The sequence below is a fragment of the Euleptes europaea genome, chromosome 7, assembly GCF_029931775.1.
Source record: "Euleptes europaea isolate rEulEur1 chromosome 7, rEulEur1.hap1, whole genome shotgun sequence".
NCBI classification, from domain to species: Eukaryota; Metazoa; Chordata; class Lepidosauria; order Squamata; family Sphaerodactylidae; genus Euleptes; species Euleptes europaea.
Window position 1 is genome coordinate 98698957 of NC_079318.1, and position 19600 is coordinate 98718556.

At 48.1% G+C, this 19600-nt stretch overlaps 2 protein-coding genes across 2 annotated transcripts in view; one reads left to right on the forward strand and one right to left on the reverse strand.

The window, feature by feature from the left end:
* The window catches only part of LOC130480597 (cathepsin K), a 243663-nt gene that overhangs the window by 74586 nt on the left and 149477 nt on the right, over window positions 1-19600 (reverse strand). The window lies entirely within an intron of this gene.
* Window positions 15000-19600, forward strand: part of LOC130480596 (hepatocyte nuclear factor 6-like) — a 31419-nt gene continuing 26818 nt past the window's right edge. Inside the window, exon 1 of the mRNA XM_056853199.1 lies at window positions 15000-15982. Within this exon, the coding sequence (XP_056709177.1) occupies window positions 15031-15982 (952 nt within the window). The 5' untranslated portion in view covers window positions 15000-15030. The remainder of the gene's footprint in view (window positions 15983-19600) is intronic.

Sequence of the window (19600 nt, forward strand, 5' to 3'; positions counted from 1 at the left end):
GCCATGAGTTTGGGCAGGCGGGTGTGTAAATCAGTCGGCGGATATACAAGACCCTCGATCGGACCCAATTCTTTCAGTCCACTGTTTAGTGTAAAGGAGGGGACTCAAAACAGCATCTAAATTAAAATACTATTAGTTTAAAAATTAATTAAATTTAAAGGACATTTTAAAAAAAAACCTTTCTAGGCTGATCCCCCATTAATTAAAAAATAATAATCAAATATTTTATCTCAATATACCTGGCTACTGCATTTCCTTAGCCAGGTCTACTCCCAGGCAGATAAGACTAGAGACTTAAACGCATGGGAGGTTTTGCCTTGGACTTGCCCTAAATGCACATTTCCCCACGCCAAATTCTCAAAACTCAAAAATAAGCCCCCTCCAGAGTTTTGAGAATTCAGTTGGGGAAAATGTGCATCTAGAGAGCGGCAAATCCAAGGCAAAACCTCCCATGAGTTTTCGCCCTAGAAGTTCGGGACTCTTTCCCATCCCGGGATAGGCACTCCTTGCCTTGAACAGCCCTACAAAAGAGCGCACACCCAACAGGTGGCGCTTCCCCCAGAAGGGGAGAGGAGAAAAGCTGCACCTGTTGAATTTCTGCCTGTTTCCTCGGTGGGGAGGGAAAGGGAAAGGAAGGCCGGCGACTCTCCGGAAGAGGGCCGATCAAGGATTGCCACCCGGGTGCCGCTTACGCCATGAGGAGGGCTACACGCGAGGCAGGAGCCCCCCCTCCCCCGGGGGCACTTTGCGGAGTAACAAGGGGAGTTGTTCTGGCGCTCCCGGGATCCGCTTTTATTTGGCCATCGACTGATCGGACTCCCTACCGGGACCCGGGGGGAGAGGTTCGCCTGAGCCCCCTCCTCCTGATTGCGCAGCCCCTACGAGGGGAAAGAGACCCAGGCCCCGAGATGAAGCAGGTTTCCTCGGGAGTAAACCCCGTGCCTTCCCGCGGCCCCTGGATCTGGCTGTCCTCTGCTGGAAGCGTGATGCTGGCTTAGACAGAGGGACCCTCCGGGTTTGATCCAGCAGGGCTGGGCTGGTCATTCGCTGGGGCTTACTTCCAAGTAAGGGTGGTTAGGATGATCAGGGAGCGTCTTTCGGGGGGAAACTTTGGTCACTCCTGGGTGATATCGGGCTTGACACTTCTTTCCATTCAGACGTGCGCGGGGAGTTCGGTATTTGTAGCAGTCGGTCATTTTTTTAAAATGGATTTCTGAAGGTCTCTAGGGATCTGGACAAAGAACCCCCGGCGCGCTCCTGGGTTGGCGCAGGCCAGCCCAAACTCAGCGTTTCTCCCCACGTTTACATTCAGGGTGCGCGAGCGATTCGGATTCTGCTCCGCTTCCAGTTCGGGTCTCGCTTTCCAGGGGAAAGGGAAGCGAGTTCGGATCGGCGAAGGGAGCGTGTCTCTCTTAGCGGATCTACAGCCGCCTCTCCAACACCCCCCCCCCCCGAATAAAATGAAACTCGAAAGAATCCTTTTTTTAATGTGGTTATCGGCTGGTTGAAAAAGACTGAATCGGGACCACGCCACGAACGCTTTTCGAAAGCCCCTACAAGTTGGATTTACTCTGGAATATGCAGACACGAACATCGGCTCGATGCCTTTAGGATGGCGTTATGTTTACTCTCCGAGTAACCGTTTCCTCCCCCGTCCTGAAAGGCAGCTGTGGAGAGCCTAAAAAGCAGACTATCCAACGCAAATGTAAGAGAAAACACCACCGCCCCACCTAGTTCCCTGGGACTTTACTCACGTGTAAAGGTGCGCCGAACTGCCGCCTAACCGGGGGGGGGGAGGATAGGTGTTCTGCGAAGGCTGAACTCCTACCTGGTCTATCTGATTTCTACCCGAAATCAAATTATTTCCTGAATGCTGGGACCCCGTTCTAGGTTGGTTTCTGGAAAGTCTCAGGGTTGAAATCCTACCTGGTCATGCACGATGAACTTGTATCTGAATACCTCCTTGCAAATCAAAACACATTTTTTTTTTTATTTTGAGAGAGAGAAAGGTGCATTAAATGGGTTTCGCATATACATGTTGGCCATTTATGCCTGGGAGGTTTTTCCTTGGATTTGCCACTCTTTAGATGCACATTTTCCCCATCCAAATTCTCAAAACTCTGCATGGGGACTTATTTTGGAGTACTGAGAATTCAGATGGGGAAAATGTGCATCTAGAGAGCGGCATATCCAAGGCAAAACTCCCCATGCATAAACGGCCTTAGAGAGAGAGGACATTTATGCATGGGAGGTTTTGCCTTGGATTTGCCGATCTCTAGGCGCACATTTTCCCCCATCCCAATTCTCAAAACTCTGCATGGGGGCTTATTTTTGAGAATGTGGGTGGGGAAAATGTGCATCTAGAGAATGGCATATCCAAGACAAAACCTCCCATGCACAAATGGTCTTAAAGAGAGCGAGAGAGACCGCATTTCTCCTATTAAAAAAAGAGCAATTAAGGACCCAAATTCGCCGTGGCCTGCAAAACAAACTCTCGTGCAAACGGGCGGCTGGCCAATTCTACCTGCGCCGCTTCGTGAATTAATCATCTTCTCTACCTCCAAAGGTTACATTCCCCCCCCCTCTCCCGGCTACTTTGATTTAATATCCTCCTGACCTTTTCCCAATCCTTTCCTAGCCCAAATGTCTCCTGACCCCCCCCAAAAAAGCCCCCCCCGCGCCCCAAAACAAGATTATTTAGAGTGTTCTGAAGCTAGACCGAATTCAGACCCATAGTTATGGAGTCAGATGAATTCCAGAACGCACATTCCAGATTTCCCGGAAACTTTCTTACAGTAAGGAGAGTTACTGCAGTCTAAACCCAGAATGGGTTTAGACTGGAGTAACTCTCTTTAGGAATGCACTTTTAGTTTCCTCTGCGTGTGTGTGTGAAATTAAATTGTTCCTGCAGATAATTGAGATCTTTGGAGGGGGTGGTGGAGGAGGTTAATGAACGTACTCTAGCTGATATTTCTAAAACAGTCGTTTTATTATTTATTATTTTATTATTATTTTTGAGGAGGAAGAAAACTTTGACTATCGAAAGCTCACTACCCCCCCTCCCCCAAATCTTATTGGCCTCTACGGGGCTATCTATCTATCTATCTATCTATCTATCTATCTATCTATCTATCTATCTATCTATCTATCTATCTATCGCCATTTATGCATGGGAGGTTTTGCCTTGGATTTGCCACTCTTTAAATGCACATTTTCCCCATCCAAATTCTCAAAACTCAACAACAAGCCCCATGCAAAGTTTTGAGAATTTGAATGGGGAAAATGTGCATCTAGAGAGTGGCAAATCCAAGGCAAAACCTCCCATGCATAAATGGCCTATCATCCATCCATCCATCCATCCATCCATCTATCTATCTATCTAGTTGAGTTTAGATGATGTCTTTCGAAGCACCCTCCTGTTTCTATTCCTGGGAAATTATGATCCCTAAAGAAGAAGATTGGGGAGGGGGTGAGGAAGCGAAATATTGGGTATCGGTCCAAATGAAGGAAAGCCGCTATTGGAATAATAATAATAATAATAATAATAATAATAATAATAATAATAATAATAATAATAATAATAATAATAATGACCACCTGGTCTTCCTGTCAAATTTAACGCACCCCCTCCCCAATTAGTTTGCTCTCATGCTATAGAAAAGGCACCCCCATCAAAATTTCTGCAGGCCAAGCTAAATAGTGGAGAAGCAGGGCTCGAAAACCAAGTCGGCCGCTTTCTTCCCCTTTTTCTTCTTCATATGGGATTTTATTTATATTTATTCAGGTATCTTCCAGAGCTCATCTCGACAGAAGGGAAGTTTGCTGGGTGTCCCCCCTCCCCGGTCCCCCCCTTTTTTGCTGGCATTTCATTAACAATCGGCAAGTTATTCTTCCGAAGCTCCCCTAAAGAGGAGAGAGATTAAATTCATATAATGCAATTTGCATGCTGTTAAAAGGCCTTCTATTACATTACGGGCGTCTTCCTTTCCTCGCGGTGAGCGATGAGGCCCTTGCGCCGTTTTCTTGTCGACAGGAACGGGGGGGGGGGAGTTTGCAAAATGCAAAAAAAATAAAAATAAATTAAGAGTATTTTGTGTCTTTTAATGGTTGGGAAATGTATTGAAATATATGCAGCGAGAGGCCCGGACTTCGCTGCCAAATAGCAGATTGATCAATAAAAGACAATTAATCAACCAAATGGTGTTTTAAACTCTATCCAAGAGAGCTTGTGGGGGGGGGGGACACACACACACACAAACAAACACACGCCAGAGTTCTTCGCTTCTCTGCCCAGCGTCTTGCAAGAGTTATGTAGGAGCCGGCTCGGGTTTCCGGGGAGGCCGGTGGAGCTCCGAACGCGTCTGCTGTTGTCTCATAATTAGGTTAAATTGGAATATGAACTATAAGCATATATTTCTTCCCCTTGCCAAGATAATTGATTTCCACCTTTGCATGCGCCTCGAATGGAAAACCCTGTTTTGCCTTTCCCTGAAAAACACGCCGTTCTCACGCGTTGAAGTCAAATTTTTATCTCACCCACCCGTCTTATAGATATATATATATTTTAAAAGGTATATTTATAACCGTACTTTTTCTTAGACACAACGCCAGCGGTTCGCCTCGCTCTCTCTAGGAAATGCAGTTTCAATAAAAGGCAAAAATTATGCCCGTCGGTTATCGCCTTTTGCGCAGGAACAAATGTAAAAGTTTCTTCGGGAGAAAAGAAACATTTTTTTTTTGGTTCACTGACAATTGGGTGGAAGAAATCGCCTCTAGGGAATCGAGGTGTGTGTGTGGGGGGGGGAGGGGGCTTTGGCTAACAATTTTCTACTCCGAGGGAATTCTTTTTTAAAAATCCTTTTGTTCTTGAATTAGGAAATTACTTGTGGAGTTTGGGTATGAAAGATGCTGACACCCTCTGCGAATGGTAGCAGGAACTGTTTCCCACAACTTGGGGGGGGGGGATGTTGTTTTGACGGGCTTTAGAAAGGCAAAGCAATGTGCTCGCTGTTTCTCACAAGGAACTCTCTGCTAAACCACAGAGTATTATTATTATTATTATTATTATTATTATTATTATTATTATTATTATTATTATTATTATTATTATTATAGCGGTGGAGTCTGATCTGGAAAACCGGGTTTGATTCTCCACTCCTCCCAATGAGCGGCGGAGGCTAATCAAGCGAACTGGATTTGTTTCCACACTCTTACACACGAAGCCAGCTGGGTGACCTTGGGCTATTCACAGCTCTCTCCGCCCCACCTACCTCACAGGGTGTCTGTTGTGGGGAGGGGAGGGGAAGGTGATTGTAAGCCAGTTTGATTCTCCCTTAAGTGGGCATATAAAAACCAATTCTTCTTCTTCTTCTTCTTCTTCTTCTTCTTCTTCTTCTTCTTCTTCTTCTTCTTCTTCTTCTATTGTTATTACTATTATTATTACTATTATTATTACTATTGTCATTACTATTGTTATTATTATTATTATTATTATTATTATTATTATTATTATTATATAAAGCTTCCAGTAGACAGACTCCAGCAAGGCGGCCAAACCTGTAAAAAATTAAAAACAAAATAATACAGGCACACGGTATATACTGAATGCCACCCTGTCCTGTCTTTCGAAATATCCATCTCGACTCTTCCTCCTTTCGACCTGGAGCCTGTTCAGCACCGGGCCGCTCGGACAGCTCCCAGAGGCCTCGGCCGCTTTCATCCAGGCTGGGCGGCTCAGCCCCGCGCAGGGCGAGAGCAGATCTCGACAAAATATTGATCCATCGGTATGGATCGGGCTTTCATAATTATTTCTCTCTCCAACCAACAACCCCCCACCATAGAGGGCTGCAATCCATAGGAAGACAAAAGGCATTTTTTTACGCCACCAATTGAAAGACAATGATTATTTTTCCGTCGCTATAGATCACTCATTTCATCTCCCAGCGTTGAGAAGTTAATTGGCTTTTTGCACCCCTTTTTAGGACATATACCGAGTCTTGGGGGGGGGGTTGGGAAGGGAAGGTGAGGATCCTGATTGTGACACCTCAGTTGGGAGCCTCTGACTCCTGGGGATTTGGAAGGGACCCACCAAGGGGGGGAGGGTTAGATTTTCTGTTGCCTGCATGGAGCTCGATGGTTAGAGAGCCAGCGTGGTGTAGTGGTTAAGAGCGGTGGTTTGGGGCAGTGGACTCAGATCTGGAGAACCGGGTTTGATTCCCCACTCCTACACATGAGCTGCGGAGGCTAATCTGGTGAACTGGATTTGTTTCCCCACTCCTACACACGAAGCCAGCTGGGTGGCCTTGGGCTAGTCAGGGTTCTCTTGGAGCTCTCAGCCTCACCTACCTCACAGGGTGTCTGTTGTGGGGAGGGGAAGGGAAGGTGATTGTAAGCTGGTTTGAGTCTCCCTTAAGTGGTAGAGAAAGTCGGCATATAAAAACCAACTCCAACTCCTCCTCCTCCTCCTCCTCCTCCTCCTCCTTATTCTTTGTTTCATTTCTGTGAGGCCAAAAGTGCAGGTTGGCTTTCTGTGTGTGTGTGTTAGGAGCTGTCAAGTCGTTTCCAACTCATGGCGACCCTATGAATGAAAGTCCTACAAAATGTCCTTTGGCTTTCTACGGTGAAACAAAACCGTGAAGCAAAACCAACAGGTTCCCTGCCCCACACACTTTACCGTTTCAATGCTGAGAGTCGAGATGGGAAGGGAAAGACAAGGACACCCCACCCTGTCTCTTTGGATGCAGGCCAAATGTTTTTGTTGGCAATATTTAACATTGCATTCTTAAAACTGATCTTGCCAGATCCAATACTTACAGACTGTTAAAACCATAACAAGCAATTGCCCTAAGAGCTTCTTCTCGATGACAGCATCTCCCTCAGACGCTTCAGAGTTTTGCATTATATGGTTGCTTTTATAGTGCTTAAAATGCTTTGCAGTCATTAAACTCAGTCACCTTTTGCGACTGCCGTGCAGGGTAGGCCGGTATTCTTGCACCCTCCTCGATAGTGTGTAAAGGCCTGGAAGACTGAAAGAAGGGTGACTTTAGAAAGGATACCTACCGCTCAATCCTAAACAGAGCCACAACCTTCTGAGCCCCTTGATTTAGTAAAATTGTGGAACTCCCTGCCCCAGGATGTAGTGATGGCTGCCACCTTGGAAGGCTTTAAGAGGGGACATGTCCATGGAGGAGAGGGCTGTTCATGGCTACTAGTTAAAATGGATACTAGTCATGATGCATGCCTATTCTCTCCAGGATCAGAGGAGCAGGCCTGTTATCTTAGGTGCTGTGGAAGACAGGCAGGACAATGCTGCTGCAGCTGTCTTGTTTGTGGGCTTCCTAGAGTCCGCTGGTTGGCCACTGCGTGAACAGACTGCTGGACTTGATGGGCCTTGGTCTGATCCAGCAGGGCTTTTCTTATGTTCTTATGTTCTCATGATTTCTGCCCTGGATGGCGCTGCTAGTGAGTTGTGCTGCGGGGGAGAACTTGAACCCAGAACCTGGCATCACCCATGTCTCGCATAACTGTATTTCACCTGGTTGCAGACAGCTGTTATTGTCAGGGATTTTGTCTAGCACTCCTTTCAGAAGACAGTGGCTTTAGCTCATCCACTCCTCCCTGATTTACTTATTTGTTTGCTTTGTTTACAGTCCACCTTTCTCACTGACAGGGTGGATGACATGATATAAAACAGGGCAATCAACCAGCATGAGACAACCAATAACCGATGCAATACGACCAGGGTTACAGAATTAGAGACAAATGCAAACAAGGTGTACTAAGGCAAGATGTACGAAAAACAATATAGAAAGGGGATTAAGAAGTAAAGAGAATGCAGAAAAGGCGGGTGAGAACAATAATCATTGCTGTGGACGACAATCTTATTCCTCTCCTGGACTGTTCGGTTCGTTCTATTACAGTTCTAATCTCTTTTTTTGTTGGTGCACTGATTCATGTGATGTTCCTCAGTGGAACGGGCTTCCTTGGGAGGTGGTGGGCTCTCCTTCTTTGGAGGTTTTGAAGCAGAGGCTAGATGGCCATCTGTCAGCAATGCAGGCAGATCATGAGAGGGAGGGCAGGAAGGGTTGTGTCAGTGTTTGGCTCTCGTGGCCCTTTCTGGCATGCCCAGGGTAATGCTGATCACTAGTTGGGGGGTCAGGAAGCAATTTTCCTCCAGGCCAGATTGGCCAGGGATCATGGAGGGTTTTTTCCCCATCTGCTGGGCATGGAGTAGGGGTCACTGGGGGTGTGTGGGGGGGAGGTAGTTGTGACTTTCCTGTGTTGAGCAGGGGATTGGACTAGATGACCCTGGAGGTACCTTCCAACTCTATTTCTATGATTCTAACTCGTTTTGCGCCCCCCCCCCCCCACAGTAAAAACCTCAACCTAATAGGAAGTATAAAATGAATTGTGGCAAAATCAAAATCAAAATGTGGACATTAAATAGATGCATGTTTCATAAGAGAGTTCAAGTTAGCAGGATATGCTTGAGAAAGATTTCCCTCTTGCCCCCCCCCATGCACGTTGGAGGGTGCAACGCCTCTCCTGTGTTTCAGATCCCACGGGGTAACTCTGCAGGCCCTTCTTTTTATGCCTCTGGCTGTCACGGGTTCTACAGCCCCAGTGACTATTGTTATCGGCAGTGCAATCCAAAGCAGAGTTACACCCTTTTAAATCCATTGCAGCTTAACATTGCGGCTTAACTCCATCTAGCTCTGTTTAGGAGTTCATCGTCAATGGGCCAGTGCATATCAAAGGCGCAAATCCTTTTGTTCTAGACGCTGATAGCGTCATCATAGTTATGGTGGTTAAAATGCTTAGGGCTGTTTACCTTGGAAAGAAGGCAGTTAAGGGGAGATATGATAAGGTCTATAAAATTATGTATGGTATGGAGACAGGAAGAAGCATTTCTCTCTTTCTCATAATATTAGAACATGGGGTCATCTGCTGAAGCTGGAGGGTGAGAGATTCAAAACAGACAAAAGGAAGTACTTCTTCACACAATGCATAGTTAAATTGTGGAACTCCCTGCCCCAGGATGTGGTGATGGCTGCCAACTTGGAAGGCTTTAAGAGGGGAGTGGACGTGTTCATGGAGGAGAGGGCTATCCATGGCTACTAGTCAAAATGGATACTAGTCATGATGCATACCTGTTCTCTCCAGGATCAGAGGAGCAGGCCTATTATCTTAGGTGCTGTGGAACAAATGCAGGATAATACTGCTGCAGATGTCTTATTTGTGGGCTTCCTAGAGGCCCCTGGTTGGCCACTGTGTGAACAGGCTGCTGGACTTGATGGGCCTGGGTCTGAGCCAGCAGGGCCTTTCTTATGTTCTTAGAAAGTTGAAAGGGACCTGGCTGTTTAGAGGAAAGTTTTGCAGTTTTAAATCGGGCGACTCCTGTGCAAAGGTTTTGGCTGACCGTTTTGGGGTGGCCTCCTGTCTTTGGCAGTGTGGATTCGGTGTGGTTTCTGGCTCGCTAGACGCCTTGAAGACCCCTCTTGGAGGACTGAAACATGTTGTCTTTTAAAGCCTGCTTCGGAAGGGCGTTGAGAGGCCAGAGTTTTGCAAATTGCCAGCAAGTGAGCAGAATGTCTCTTCCTGTTTGGTAATTTGGCTGCAGATTGTGGAGGTGGTTGTGGGCTCCCCAGCCGCTGCCGGATGGTGTCTTTTTTTTAAAGGCCGCGTTGTTGTGTTTGCAGCGGGATGGAGGCCGTTTCAGCTGCTTGCAAAAAGGCAGTGGAGCAAAAGCAAGAAAAGGGCTTGCATTTGCAGAGAGGGAGAGAGACGGATGTTATATTTAGCAGCCCACAAAGCAATTGTCTCTCTTACCTCTGCTGCAGGGTTGCCAATCTCCAGGTACTAGCTGGAGATCTTCTGCTATTACAACTGACCTCCAGCCGATAGAGATCAGTTCCCCTGGGGGATATGGCCGCTTTGGCAATTGGACTCCATGGCATTGAAGTCCCTCCCCTCCCCAAACCCCAACCTCCTCAGGCTCCGCCCTAAAAACCTCCCACCGGTGGCGAAAAGGGACCTGGCAACCCTATTCTGCAGGCTTTTTGTGGTCCAGGCTCCTGATATCCACTGTCTCATGAGCAGAGCAGGGTTTTTTCTTGGCTGGAGCATCTGCAGACAAAACGGGGTCTTTGCCAAAGTTCAAGGCAATGGTGGAAAGAGATTCCTTGTGCCAGCAAGTGGGGGTATTTCCGCCGAGAGCTGAAATACCACCACCCTCCTCCCTGGCCTGGGGTGGCTGAAAACACTCTTTATTCAGACAAAGTGTGGGGTGGCGGGGGTGGCATTAGCAGGCTCCGAAATCTGAAATGGACTTTCTCAGACCTGCCTAGGGTTGCCAACCTCCTGGAATTCTCCTGGCATTACAAGTGCTCTCCAGACTACAGAGATCAACTCCCCTGGAGAAAATGGCAGCTTTGGAAAGTGGGCACTTGGGCATAGGGTTGCCAACCCCCTGGTGGTGGCTGGAGATCTCCTGCTATTACAACTGATCTCCAGCCGATAGAGATTAGTGCACCTGGAGAAAATGGCCACTTTGGCCATTGGACTCTATGGCACTGAAGTCCCTCCCCTCCCCAAACCCCGCCCTCCTCAAGCTCCACCCCCAAAATCTCCCACCAGTGGTGAAGAGGGACCTGGCAACCCTATACCAACGTGGGCCCAAACCTGACAATTTTGGCCAGAGTTGCACTGAGACAGAATCATAACTCGCCCCGGGTGAACAGCTAAGTGCCAGTCCGTCTTGGAGTCTATATATTACAGAACGATCTCTCTTTCTCTCTCTGTCTTTTTAAACAAAAGCATTTGTAAAAATGTTGAAATAACAATCCTGAGACACAGATCTGGCAGACAGAAGTTGTTGCAGAATGGAATTGTTCAGGAGGATGTGCTTAGAAAGGGAACAGGGTTACAGTTAGAATGGCTGTGAAAAAATTTTTTGGCAGTCTCCTTTGGTGGCTTACTGTATATCTTTTATTATTTACTTATTTGTTTAAAACACCGATTAGCCGCCTTTCGTCCTTATGGCACTGAACACAGCTTTCCATAAAAATAAAACACATATCATAGATTACACAAAAATACAGAAACCAAAATTTAAAATCCCTATGTAGGACTGTTTTAATCTTTTATTTAATATTTTACTATACTGTTTGATGACCTTGTCTTTCACAGGTGTTCCACTGTTCTTCTTGTAGCATTTTAAAATTGCAAGATCCGCCCTTTGGTCTTAGCAAGAAAGACGGACTGTGAATGAAGGGAATAAACATGTCCCAATTGAATATCCAGAGATAGAATAATAGAATCAGAGAATAACAAAGGGCTGCTTCAGGCACGGTATGAAAGTTCATCTCGTAATTCCTGCCTGTGTAATTCAGACACAGACAGGCTGGGGTGTCTGTTTGATTGGAAAATACCTCTCCTAGCATAAACAGAGCAAGTAAAGGCTCTTGACTTTTAGTGTCATGGGTGAAAAACTACCTTGGCGGCCCTGATGAAGGCAGAAAGGTGAGGTATAAATTTTGTAAATAAATAAAAACCCCAAAGAGATATTGGCCGAAAAAACACGGGAGGTTTTGCCTTCGATTTGCCGCTCTCTAAAAGCACATTTCCCCCAGCCAAATTCTCAAAACTCAAAAATAAGCCCCCATTCAGAGTTCTGAGAATTCAGATGTTTTGAGTCCTAGAAGGGGGGATGTGTTTTACTTCTTGAGCTCAGAAGCAAGAAGCTGACATTCCGCACATGCCGAATAATGCACTTTCAATCCGGTTTCAATGCACTTTGAAGCTGGATTTTACTGTGCGGAACAGCAAAATCAGCTTGCAAACTGTTGCTAAAGTGCATTGAAAGTGGATTGAAAGTGCATTATCCAGCATGTGCGGAAGTGCCCAAGATTAGAGAACTCTTACAACGTTGCTGCCTCCAGTCTTATGTAAATGTTTTGGACTCAGTGGAAAGATGAATTTCTTTAAAATGTCAAGCAGTAAAATCCGTATTTGTCATTTTAAAAATCCCTCTCTCTGATGTTTAATTTGACTCGCCAGTTGTCCCCAGAATGACACCAACACCACAGTGAAGTCAGGTGAGGCTAATGATCTAAAAAGAAACATTTTGATTCCTCTGACCATTTTAGAAGACACAGTTCTTCAGTGAGGCTAACAGGCAATAGATTTAGCACACACACACACACACACACACAGGATTTTGCCACACAACGCATCATTAACTTGTGGAACTCATGGTCACAAGATGACCACTGGCTGACATAGTTTTTAAAGAGGAGGAGGGCTCTCTTGAGCTGTTAGCCATGTTGGCTAAATGGAACCTCCATGGTCAGAGGCAATGTACCTTTGAGAAACTGAGAATCAGGCACTGGAGGCAAATGGCAGCAGATGGTTCTTGCCTTCAAGCCCTGCTTGTGAGTTTCCCAAAATCATCAGGCTGTCCACTGTTGGAAACCAGCAACTAGATACACTTGGTCTGCCAGTAGGTAGGGTTCCCAGCCTCCAGGTGGCATCTGGAGATCGCCTGCTATTACAATTGGTCTCCAGACGACCAAGATCAGTTCCTCTGGAGAAAATGGCTGCTTTGGAAGGCGGACTCTGTGGCATTATGCCCCACTGAGGCCCGTTCCCTCCCCAAACCCCACACTCCCCCATGCTCCACTCCCAAAATCTCCAAGTATTTGCCAACCTAGAGCTGGCAACCCCACTGAGGAGGTCTCTGGATTTTGGTTGCCACCAAGGGAAGGCAGAATTGGGAGGCCAAATCCAATAAGGGGAGGAACTCCCAGGGAAGTGAGTTCCCCTCTGCAATGAACCGTGGCTGCAAAAAAGCACAGTGGGGTCACAGGCAAAACCCTCTCCCCTGCATGTAAACACAGGCAGCGGATCTTGGGCAGATCTGCAAATCATTTGCAACAGCCTACAAGATCACGCAGAATTGCAAGGCAAAGTATGTTATCAATGCCTTCACTACTATATATATAGGCAAACCTCCTTCCTTCCTTTTCTTTTCTTTTCTTTTCTTTTCCTTTCTTTTCTTTTCTTTTCTTTTCTTTTCTTTTCTTTTCTTTTCTTTTCTTTTCTTTCCATAAGAAACGCCCTGCTGGATCAGACCAAGGTCCATCAAGTCCAGCAGTCTGTTCCCCAAGTGGCCAACCAGGTGCCTCTAGGAAGCCCACAAACAAGACAACTGCAGCAGCATTGTCCTGCCTGTGTTCCACAGCACCTCATAGATAGGCATGCTCCTCCCATCTTGGAGAGAATAGGGATGCATCATGACTAGCATCAATTTTGACTAGTAGCTATGGATACCCCTCTCCTCCGTGAACATGTCCGCTCCCCTCTTCAAGCCTTCCAAGTTGGCAGCCATCAGCATATCCTGGGGCAGGGAGTTCCACAATTTAACTATGTGTTGTGTGAAGAAATACTTCCTTTTATATGTTTTGAATCTCTCACCCTCCGGCTTCATCAGCTGACCCCGAGTTCTGGTATTACCAGAGAGGGAGAAAAGCTTCTCCCTGTCCATACCATGCATAATTTTATAGACCTCTAGCATGTCTCCCCTTAACCGCCTTCTTTTCAAGCTAAGCAGCCCTAAGCCTTTTCACTGCTTGCTTTCTTTCTTTCTTTCTTTCTTTCTTTCTTTCTTTCTTTCTTTCTTTCTTTCTTTCTTTCTTTCTTTCTTTCCCCGCTTTCCCCCTTCCCCTGCAGCCCTTTCCCCCGAATCCAGGCCTGACTGGGTTAAATCAGGTTGGCTTCTGATTGCAATCTGTCAGATTTTTTAGGCTGGTGACGTGGGGAAGCAGGAAAGCGCAGGGTTTGGGCTGTGGAATCAATAAGAGTGGCTTTGGGCTGGAAAAGCAACCAGCTCTGGAGAGCTCTCTGGAGAGAGGCTGAGGAATCAGAACACAAGAGAGAGAGAGAGAGAGAGAGAGAGAGAGAGACAAAGAGGAGGTTAGTAGAAGCCGGACCCGTTTAAGAGAAGCTGGAATTAAATGGGCAGAAGCCCTGCAAATGGCCAGCGAGGTATCCTATCGGTACATTTCTCTGGGCAGCTGTTCTTTCCGGCAAGCTGCTCAGCCTCCAGTTTGGAGAGAGAATTGTCCAGTGCCAAAAGAGTAGGACTTTTGCTCCGTGCCTTAAATACATCAGGGCTAATTTCTTACCCGGGGAAGGAGTTTCCCTTCAGTGTTCAGGAAGTGGTTCTTTTTTCTCTTTCTTTCTTTCTTTCTTTCTTTTAAAGAATCTCTTAGGTTGAAGAGGGAGGGGGGGGGACATGCAATTCAGCCAGTCGTCTTGGTTGAGATGTGGGTTTATGCACAGGTTTTTAAAAATTGCTTTCCCATCTCTCTCTCTCTCTGTCTCTTTTCCCTCCCGCAGTCCTCTATGCCTTCCACATGCCCAGAAAATACAACATTCGACACTAGGTAAGCCACATTAATTTGAGCTGGGGGGGAGCTATGGGGGGTGCGTTTTGACTTTTGCATGAGGCTGGAAGAAGAACCTTAATTTCTCATTGCCTCCCATCCCATCCTGTGGCCCTTCGTTTGAGTCCAATCTACCTTGCACCGAAAGAGGCATGGAAATCTCTCTCCCTTTGCATGCGGGACGGGAGGGGGAATCTCACCGGTTCCTTGTGGGGGGAGACGCTTCAGGGGTCCTCTGTCTGGCTACAGTTTGGAAGCTGAAAGCATCTTTTAGGGGGTCTCTCCCTCTGGTACACATCTGTTCGTCTCGAGAGCGGGAAGACGAAACGAGCTTTCAAAGTGGGTGCATGCATGCTTAATTCGGCCTGCCGGAGGAGAGCCATATTTCCTAAACCCCACCGGCATCCTTCTCTGTCTCTCTCCTCTCCGTTCTCTCCTCTTTAAGGATCCCCGCAAAGGTCAGAGGCCCCCGCCTGGTCCTTTCCCTCCCGAGGGCAACGATTCATCAGCTCGAGCGATTAAGGAGCCGGGGATTAAGATCAGGTTGCCCGGCGGCCCAAGGTATGATGTCCTAGTGGTCGGAAGGATGAACGTCCAGTTGAGTTTGGAGAATGGCGGGGACATGTCCATCCAAGAGCAGGATCTGATGCACGGCGACAGCCGGGCTTTGCACTCAGCCCTCCAGAGGCCTTCTTTAATGGCCTCCGTCTTGGAGGGGAGTGAGTACCACCGGGCCGAGCACGCCCTGGCCACCTCTCTGCACCCCGGACTCGGCTTCGGCGGGGACTCCCCCACCGCCAGCGCCGGCAACAGCTACACCACCCTGACCACCCTGCAGCCTCTCCACGAGAAGTTCCACCACCAACACCACCACCACCACCACCACCAATGCCTGCCGATGGGCAATGTCATCGGCAGCTTCACCCTCATGCGGGAGGAGAGGGGGCTGGGGACCGGCGGGAACTTCTACAGCCCGTACCACAAGGAGATCGGGATGGGGCAGAGCCTGTCCTCCCTGCCCAGCCCCCAGCTGGCCCCCATGCACAACTACACGGGACACTCCGCCGGCCACTTGGCCAACGAGAAGATGGTGCTCGGCAACGGCTTCGAGGCCCACTCGACCGCCATGTTTGGCCGGATGGACCAGCACTTCCCCCGGGAGATGTCTCCCTCCCAGAACTCCACCATGGCTTCCCCCAACGCCATGGGCCAGGCGGCCTACGGCCACCCCAGGTCGGACATGAATGCCCGGCCGAACCCCCCCATCGCCACCCAGACCACGGTCCTCTCCAGCCAGCTGGAGGAGATCAACACCAAAGAGGTCGCCCAGCGGATCATCGCCGAGCTCAAGCGGTACAGCATCCCCCAAGCCATTTTCGCCGAGAGGGTCCTCTGCCGGTCTCAGGGCACCTTGTCGGACCTGCTGAGGAACCCCAAGCCCTGGAGCAAGCTGAAGTCCGGGAGGGAGACCTTCAAGCGGATGTGGAGGTGGCTACAGGAACCCGAATTTCAGAGAATGGCAGCTTTAAGGTTAGAAGGTAAGATAATTTCTTTGACAGCCGCCGTCGGGGTGGGGGGTGGCTGCTGCGACATGAGGAATTTGGATGCTGGCTCTGGAGGGCCAAGACTGAGGCTGCTACCGGTTTGTGGGCCTGCGGGTTGGGCCTGGAGATCTCCTAGGGTTGTCAGGTCCTTCTTCGCCACTGGCGGGAAGTCTCTGGGGTGGAGCCTGAAGAGGGTGGGGTTTGGGGAGGAGAGGGACTTCAATGCCATAGAGTCTAATGGCCAAAGCGGCCATTTTCTCCAGGTGATCGTATCTCTATCAGCTGGAGATCAGTTGTAATAGCAGGAGATCTCCAGCTATTACCTGGAAGGTGGCAGCCCTAAGATCTCGTGGAATTAACACTGATCTCCAAACCACAGATATCAGTTCCCCTGGAGAAAATGGCTGCTTTGGAGGGTGGGGTCAGTGACATTATACCTTCCTGAAGTCCCTCCCCTCCTCAGGCTCCAGGCTCCCCAGGCTCCACCCCCCCCCAAATCTCCAGGGGTTTCCAAACCTGTAATTGTAAACCCTAGGCTGCAGGCTTATGCACACTTCATTGGGAGTAAGTCCCCTTTCCATAAAAGGAGGCATTATGGGGCAGCTGCTGGGCCCCATCGAAATTTCCACACCGCAATGCGCATTGTTTGGGGCACTGAAAAATCTAGCAATAAATGTTTCGGCCTTTCATGGAAACAGACCTTTAAAAAAACGATGGAGAAAGTTGTACATTCGGCAGTCAGGGAGTAAACTTGCCTCTGATCTTTCCAGGCCATGACAGGTGGTGGCTTAGTTAAAAATTAGTATTGTTTTAATTACATTTCAAATCCTCTTTTCCTCCAAGCTGGGCAATTAAGTACATGACATCCCCCCTGTTTTATCCTCACAACAACCCTTTGTGGTAGGTCAGGCTTGGGAGATAGTGACCAGCCCAGCTTAGCCTCGTGAATTTTGTGCCCAAGTGGGGATTCAAATCCGGGTCTTCACAGCTCCATTCACTATCCTACTTTGGGTATTTAAACCACCCCCTCCCAAAGGCTCAGGAGTCAGCTTAACCAACACCCTTTCGCCAAAAAGAAATTATCCCAGGAAGAAAGGCACACACGTTGACCCCTACGCGGTTTCTTTCCCCAAAGAATCACGAGAACATGAAGAAGTTGGCCATCAGGGGATAGGGTTGCCAACCTCCAGGTACTAGCTGGGATCTCCTGCTATTACAACTGATCTCCAGCCAATAGAGATGAGTTCCCCTGGAGAAAATTGCTGCTCTGGCAATTGAACTCTATGGCATTGAAGACCCTCCTCAAACCCCGCCCTCCTTAGGCTCCACCCCAAAAACTTCCTGCCAGTGGTGAAGAGGGACCTGACAACCCTATCAGGGGGCTAGAGCAACTGCCCTATGAGGAGCGGTTAAAACGCTTAGGGCTGTACAGCTTGGAAAGAAGGCGGTTAAGGGGAGACATGATAGAGGTCTATAAAATTATGCATGGTATGGAGAGAGGGGACAGGGAGAAGCTTTTCTCCCCCTCTCATAATACCAGAACTCGGGGTCATCTGCTGAAGCTGGAAGGGGAGAGATTCAAAACAGACAAAAGGAAGTATTTCTTCACACAACGCATAATTAAATTGTGGAACTCCCTGCCCCAGGATGTGGGGATGGCTGCCAACTTGGAAGGCTTTAAGAGGGGAGTGGACATGTTCATAGAGGAGAGGGCTATCCGTGGCTACTAGTAGAAATGGATACCAGTTATGATGCACACCTATCCTCTTCAGGATCAGAGGAGTATGGCTGTTATATTAGGTGCTGTGGAACACCAGCTGTGCAGTCGTCTTGTTTGTGGGCTTACTGGTTGGCCACTGTGTGGATAGACTGCTGGACTTGATGGACCTTGGTCTGATCCAGCACGGCTTTTCTGATGTTCTTATTTTTTAAAAAGATTCTCGAAAAATCTGTTCAAGATTCCCAGCCCCTTCCAATATTTAGAATTCCCAGTGATCCTTCCAGGGACACCATATCATATTTCAATTAATCAGGCAGACATCCCCTTTACCTCTGGATATCTCTCCAGTGGCAGGAAGTTCCATAGTTTTGGGAGTAAGAAATGTCAAAAACCAAAGAACGGAAAGGCACCAGAGAGCCTGGAAGTTTAATTTGACCACCTCAAGCAAAACCCGACCCTCTGCCGTAGATGAATCCAGAGGAAACAGAGTTGTGCTGGAGCCCCTAAAATGCGATTCCCTCCACATGCAACCATCCGTTTGCCACAAGGGACTTCTCCTCGACCCGCAAAAGGGTTGAACGCCAAGAAGGGGAGATCCCAGGGCCGTCTCCTCGGGCAAAGGCTGCACTGCCTGAGATTTTCTCAGGGGGTTGTGGCTTCCATGCCCCCCCTTGCAACTGTGGTTGCTCAGGCCGTGGAGGGAGACGCACGGAAGAAAGGCGTGCTGGAGCAAAAATGGGGGGCTGCCTGGGGAGAGAGGGACAGAAAGGGGGTGGCCAAGGGGCAAAAGACACCATTGCGGTGACTTCTTGAAAACCATTATTGGAAACACCAAATGAATAATCACTTTCGAGGGTCTATTATTCTGGGGCAATATGAATCTCAGCGATTGATGACGCTCTTGCGATAAAGAACTATCCAACATCTCTAAGAGGAGGAGGGTTTGCAAAGAATCGTTTGCAAATTCTTTATTTCTGTACCTCTGCTCCATCTTTCCTTGTATGGTTCCCGTCCAACAGGAAATGGCGTTGTTTGCTCACACTGAATGGTGCTTGTCTTTGGCCCCTCCGAAAGGTTCTTCCCTGGCTCTCCGGTAAACGTAGAACTCTGTTTTAAAACTTCCCGATTCTTTAACTGTTTGCAAAAAAGAAAAAAGGAATTGTTATTGTCTGGATTTGAATGTCTTTTCCCAGCATTCTCTGGTGATGGTTGCTGTCGAGTTTAGCGGGGATGGTGTAAGGGGATGGGAAAGAATGAGGAAAAAACCCAAGGGACAAAGGAGAGATGTGGGCCATTTATGCACGGGAGGTTTGCCTTTGGATTTGCTGCTCTCTAGATGCACATTTCCCCCATCCAAATCCCCCAAACTCAACAATAAGCCCCCATGCAGAGTTTTGAGAATTCGGATGGGCAAAATGTGCATCTAGAGAGCAGCAAATCCAAGGCAAAACCTCCCGTGCATAACCGGCGTTGGTCAAATTGACACCCGACATGATTTCTTTCAAATTATATTGGGCTTTTCGCCCAGCAGAAGTGGCTTTTTGCCGATGCAAGATGCCATTTTCATGCATGGGGAAGGGACCTAGCACTGGGCAGGGGGGAAGCACACACGGATTTGCCTTATGCTGAATCAGACCCTTGGTCCATCAAGGTCAGTATGGTCTGTTCAGACCAGCAGCGGCCCCTCCAGGGTCTCAGGCCAAGGTCTTTCACCCCAGTCACCGTCTGATCCTTTTAACCAGAGATGCCGGGGATTGAACCCGGGACCTTCTGCACGCCAAGCAGATGCTCTGCCGCTGAGCCACAGCCCCTCCCCCATAAGCAGAAGAGACCTGTGGGATCCAACCCGCTTCTATTTCTTAGAGTTCCGCCAAGTCCAATTTCCAAGGAGA